This window comes from Clinocottus analis, unplaced genomic scaffold (genome assembly GCF_023055335.1).
Source record: "Clinocottus analis isolate CAN_PGR_092001 unplaced genomic scaffold, fCliAna1.0.p SCAF_16, whole genome shotgun sequence".
NCBI classification, from domain to species: Eukaryota; Metazoa; Chordata; class Actinopteri; order Perciformes; family Cottidae; genus Clinocottus; species Clinocottus analis.
The window spans coordinates 11,616,690-11,621,949 of record NW_027175887.1 but is presented as its reverse complement, the minus strand read 5'-3'; the positions used below and the strand labels follow the sequence as shown (position 1 = coordinate 11,621,949).

Sequence of the window (5,260 nt, the reverse complement as noted above, 5' to 3'; positions counted from 1 at the left end):
TGTTTTCCCTCTTTTGGCGTGATATTGTAGATTTGGAAGGCATGGACCATTGGATTCATGACTTCACCTTTCTTTCACACTCTTGAAAATGTTTAGTTTTTTCTCTTATAATCTCCACCTGATAGTTGCCTATCCACAGTCACAATGTGTTTTGTCAGATTAAGCACATTACTGTCCTGATTAAGGTGCATAAAGACAGCCATCTACATCACAATCGGTCGCATTTTGGCTGTAAAGTCAACAATGCAATTATTGTTGTTCAGTTTAGTCAAGATGGACTGAATGATTGTTTCACTGCTGTTCTTTGTAAGGCCAGGTAGCCTCCCATTTGAGTTATTCTGGGAGCTCAATATGATTAAAAGCCCTTGTGAATGCTCATGCAGGTGGATCTTTTTTTTTTTTAACATCAAAACAAAGTAAAGGAGAGAAGGAGAAAGATATTCTGAATGATCCAGATTGACATTTAAATATCTACACTTGTTATGCTGAGAATATCTTTCACCCATAGGTGGCAGCACTGCCCTTTGGTGTGAGGGTGAGCGCGCTGGCATCGGGCTGCTGTTACTATCTTCTTGTTTTGATCACTGGTTGATGGTAACAAGCTCAGGGTGTCATCTGATAGGGCTGAGGGTTTACGTATTGCTGATTTGTAGTTCCCTGAGCACTCATAACTTCCCTTTGAAGTGCACTTTGTTTTAAATCGGACCGATCACCTATTTGTATTCATTTCTATTCTAAAAGATGAATTGAAAAGGAACCCCTCAGTTCACTGAAGATGTGCGTCAATGCACCAGATTCAAAAGTTCCTGCTGATGTAACAGTGGCTGTTAATAGCCCTCCTGTTGCCACAGCACATCATCTAATTGTCTACACAGCAGTGGGTGGAGAAAAAGACCTTGGAAGAGACCTCCTCATTACACTATGTGTGACAGCTATCCATTGCAAACCTCCCTGGATCCAGGAAGTATATGAGCAAAGAGGGCTATTCGCAATGTGTTTGCCTGTCCTCCCCATCTCATGAACCGAATGTCAAAGTAAGTGCAAAGACGACTGACCTGAAGCAGATGACTTTAGACCAACAGAGTATTTATTCCTGGTTTTTCACGCGACCTCAAAAGTGCAGATGGTGTTGTACAGTTTGCACAAGTCATGTTTCAGAACATTTGAGTAACATTCACAGTAAAAACATGTGTTCCATGTTGAGAAATAATCCGCAGGCAACTCATAAATAAGGTATAAAAAAATATTCTTTCAGCTGGTGGTGACGGAAACTTGCAAAGAGTTTGCAGTTCCATGAAAAGAAGGGGATCTTGGTAAGAGGAAATTTATGCCTTCACAAGGGCAGCAAACTCTGTGAAAGTAGAATGAAACTGGCATTAGAAGAGAACAAAGTGGCATCATGAAGGTATGAGCTCGGCTGATTGGACCCAATTTCTCAATATGACTTTGAGTCTGCGTGGATGTGTGTGAATGGATGTTGAATATTTAACTGGAATGCAGATGTATTAAGAATCCATTGCCAGTTCAGAATGAACCTTGCATGCATTTGTTGGGTTCTGCTCCATTCAAATATGTAAAAAAGTGCACTGTGCTCAAAAGCAGAAGGAAGTCTTACCATCAACTCCGATCATGCCATCACCATCACTGTCACCGGCGGCGAGGAAAGCCTTGGTCTCCTTCTCAGTGAGTGCTCTGGCGCCAGCGGCGAAGTTCTGCAGGAACAGCCTGACGGGTGGACAAAACAAGAGGCGGCAAAATAAGCATCTCAAACTGTATTGATTGATTGGAAATCATTGTGCAGAACGGGTATCATTTAATTAAGGTGTTTCGGATTCATAAAACGTGACACTTCGTTAGTTTTGTATTGCAGTGAGTGGGTAGTTTGAGCTGCTAATTAAAGTCAATAAGACAAAATGTCCAAAATTTAAAAAAAGAGTAAAGTTGCCTCTTGATTTAAACATAATATATATATATATATATATATATATATATATATATATATATATATATATATATATATATATATATACACACATATATACATATATATATATAATACAGTACAGTACTATTAGATTTTGGGCATTGTTTGCTAAAGTGAGAGTTGCCTAAGTGTCTTACTTCAGCTCATCCTCCTCAATGAAGCCACTCTTGTCCTGGTCAATGATGTAGAAAGCCTTCTTGACATCTTCGGTGGACTTGCCGGCCATGCCGCATGCCTTGAAGAAGGCCTTGTGGTCAAAGGAATCAGCAGCTGGAACACATTTTAACACCACATTAGCACCATGTCAAGCAGGTGCAGAGGACTTCAGTGTTGATTGAATAAGATAACTGCGGCTGGCAGTTCAGATAACTTAGAGTACAGAGATATCAATTGATATAATTATTTTTTTTAAATGAAATCAGCTTTGCATTTGCAGTGAGAATTGGGAATTTACCCGTAGTACTAATGAGGGTGAAGTGCATGTGTTAACGGAATAATCTCCTTTGTACTAAGTTAAGATCATGACATCTCACCTGAGCAGCCGGCCAGAGCGGCTTTGACATCAGCATCGGCAAGTACTCCAGCGAAGGCCATTTTTTCTACTATTCTGTGGGAGGAAAGAAAAGAGTCATAAGCATCACAAATTACATACGGCAGTCATGTCATTGTATTGCAAATATCCTTCTTTAACGCAATAACGACTGATATTTTGTATTTTGGGGTTATCCTACTCGGACATCTATACAGTGACTTCAGAGAGGTGTTCAGAATGGTTTGAGCTTTTAAATCATTCTAACAGAGCCTGAAATCATGAATCAACGTATTATCAAGTATTAAACAAGGCTATTCCTCCTCTTGCTTCACAAGAGATGGGCAATTCAGTAACACTGCCCTGGAAAGAATATAGAAACCTACAAATGTCCAAAGCCTCTTGTTTTGGTCGCTAATTAATTGCTTTAATCAGCAAAAGCTGCCCTTGAGCGCCACCGCTTTCTGCTCTCTGGCTCCGGATGTCAGCTCAGGTCTGACTGTGTTTATCCAAACGCTGCTATGGCACTAAATAGACGATGCTCCCGCCGAGAGGCCATATCACGGCGACCTGATTCACGGCCACAAATGAGCTCTGCAGCTGGGGAGGCGCAGTGATGTCGATAGCTTTCGGCGTGTTTTTTTTTTTTTTTTTTTTTGGTCGTGTTTTTTTTTTTTTCTCATCCGGTTAAAAGACACTCGGTGACATAGGGCAATTATTATCCACAGACGTTGATCCGTTGAAAATCAAGTTGGGCCTCCTGTTCGCTCTGATTGAGTCGTCCTGTGATCCGTGTAGTTTCTTTTCTATGTTGGTTCCATTTCTCTCTAAAGTTATAGTCCAAGAGGTTCTCCTCGTCTCAGTCCCTTTCCTCTCAATCTGACCGGTCAGCGTGGCCATTGCCGGGCGCACATCCCACTCACCTTTGGGCTGCGTTGAGGGCGAGTGAATACCAGGGAGGACTCGAGGGTGAATGTTCCACAGCTCGCCATCGCTCTTATATATCCTCGAGCAACACCATTTACAGAGATTTGCGTCTCAGTATCAGGTACCAAGATGCATGGGTTTCGAAAAAAATGTGTCAAGTAGTCTCGATCTATTTTTAGGTGAACAAATGAGGATGCTACCATGTGTGCTGAGGCCTATAGCTTAGACGCGTGGAAACCCGAGCAGGCCCACTCACTGACTTTGCGGGACATGATGCCTCCATGGTTTGAAGCATTCAAACATGCTGATTCTGATGCTGCAAATTTCATCTGAGAATATAAATGAAACGAATATGTGAGAGTGGCTATGTAGGTCAAGGGTCATGTTTAAAACACTTAGAGCCAGACGCTGGCTGAATGAGCTCTGAGGACTGCCAATTATAACTGCTGCTGAACAGAGGAAAAATTATTATTGGGTATGGTTGTAAATCTGTGGAAGGTTGTACTGCTGTCAAAAGCACTGTCGGGTTTTATGGATGTCCCTCTGTGGTGGACTGCTTGACAGACTTTCTGTGTGGAATCAGTACAAATGTTGCCATATAGTCAATGCATGTAAATTTGCGTTGCACCTATTTTATATTTGCATGTCTGTGGCAGTCTGCTCAGAAAGGAATTTACATAATCGCTTGTCTGTTATAATTTGTATGATTTCTTAGTGTCAGGCTTTTAAGTCTTCTATCTGAAACCTCTAAACTGGTCTCAAATTATACATAAACTACATACTGTCCTGTAACATTAGCCAGCCCATAACTACAGGGTACTACATATTTCCATATGGTCCATCTGAACTTTGCAGTGGGTCGGGTTTCAAGCGAGCGGGTCTTTGGCGCCTATGCCACCATATTCCTGTCCTTAGTAGACAATGCAGCAGCCAATCAGTCTAATATTCTATATTCTTTTGTCCGAAGATTTTATTTTTTAATGGTGAAGTGTTTAATTCCCCCACTATCACATGTTCTATAAGTTATAAAATGATCAGCAGCACTGAATCAGAAGAGGCCATTTTGACGTAATAGCAGGGAAAACACATGTATATGAATAGCTAAGTCAATAAGCAATCAGCAAACATTTTTCTGAATAGTTGTGTTTGATTCCTGCTCATAAACTGAACGGTAATCATTATTTAACTTTTAACTTTTTAAAATGTGCCCAAATGTGCCCCAATGCAAATTTTGAAGACCCTGCCTGAATTTTTCTGTACTAAACCGTCTCTAACTTTGTTCTTCTTCCCTTTATCAAAATCTGCCTTTGCAGAGAGAATGTTCAAATATTGTGTTATGGTTTGGGAGAGGTTCAGAGCGTACAGCTGCATCATATCAAATAAATAGTTCTTCATTTGGACTGATATTTACAGCTCTGAACAACATCTTACATGTGTGTAGCTTTTATTATAACCAAAAATATTCAAATAGGTTGCAAAGACACACAAAGTTTGGATATGCAATTTTCGAGGAAAAGGCATAAAAATAGTTTGCTTTTCAAAAGATGGATGTTGTCTTTGCACAAGATAATTTGGTGATAAACTCTCATATGATTTATCACATAGAAAACTATTCACTCATCGCTAACCTTTGTTTTTGTCACCTTCAGTGATGCAGTGACTTCACATGAATCTGTTCATTTGAACCCTGAATACCTTGGATACCATTACAGTAGTTTAAGTGTAAATGATAAGGACTACATGACATGTCATGCAATATCCATCTCAGGCAGGTGAAAAAAGAGCAGTACACAGTGATATCAGATCTTAAATACATTTAT

General features: G+C 40.2%; 1 protein-coding gene across 1 annotated transcript; it reads right to left on the bottom strand.

Annotated features, from left to right (window-relative positions):
- Positions 1–1,065: 1,065 nt before the first annotated feature.
- On the bottom strand, positions 1,066–3,543 carry LOC137786313 (parvalbumin beta-1-like). Its single transcript, XM_068578114.1, has 5 exons — positions 3,437–3,543; positions 2,518–2,591; positions 2,122–2,254; positions 1,616–1,725; positions 1,066–1,351 (listed from the first exon to the last, which is right to left on the bottom strand). The coding sequence occupies exons 2-5, from the start codon at positions 2,576–2,578 to the stop codon at positions 1,326–1,328; spliced, it is 330 nt and encodes a 109-aa protein (XP_068434215.1). The 5' UTR covers positions 2,579–2,591; positions 3,437–3,543; the 3' UTR covers positions 1,066–1,325.
- Positions 3,544–5,260: the final 1,717 nt, after the last annotated feature.

What these genes read in the sequence shown, in the direction of transcription:
- LOC137786313 (XM_068578114.1), bottom strand. Translation starts at nt 2,578, where the DNA reads ATGGCCTTCGCTGGAGTACTTGCCGATGCTGATGTCAAAGCCGCTCTG. An exon ending in ATTGAGGAGGATGAGCTGAA is followed by an intron (nt 1,726 to 2,121) that starts GTAAGACACTTA and finishes TCCACCCGTCAG; the next exon opens with GCTGTTCCTGCAGAACTTCG. An exon ending in TGGCATGATCGGAGTTGATG is followed by an intron (nt 1,352 to 1,615) that starts GTAAGACTTCCT and finishes CTACTTTCACAG; the next exon opens with AGTTTGCTGCCCTTGTGAAG.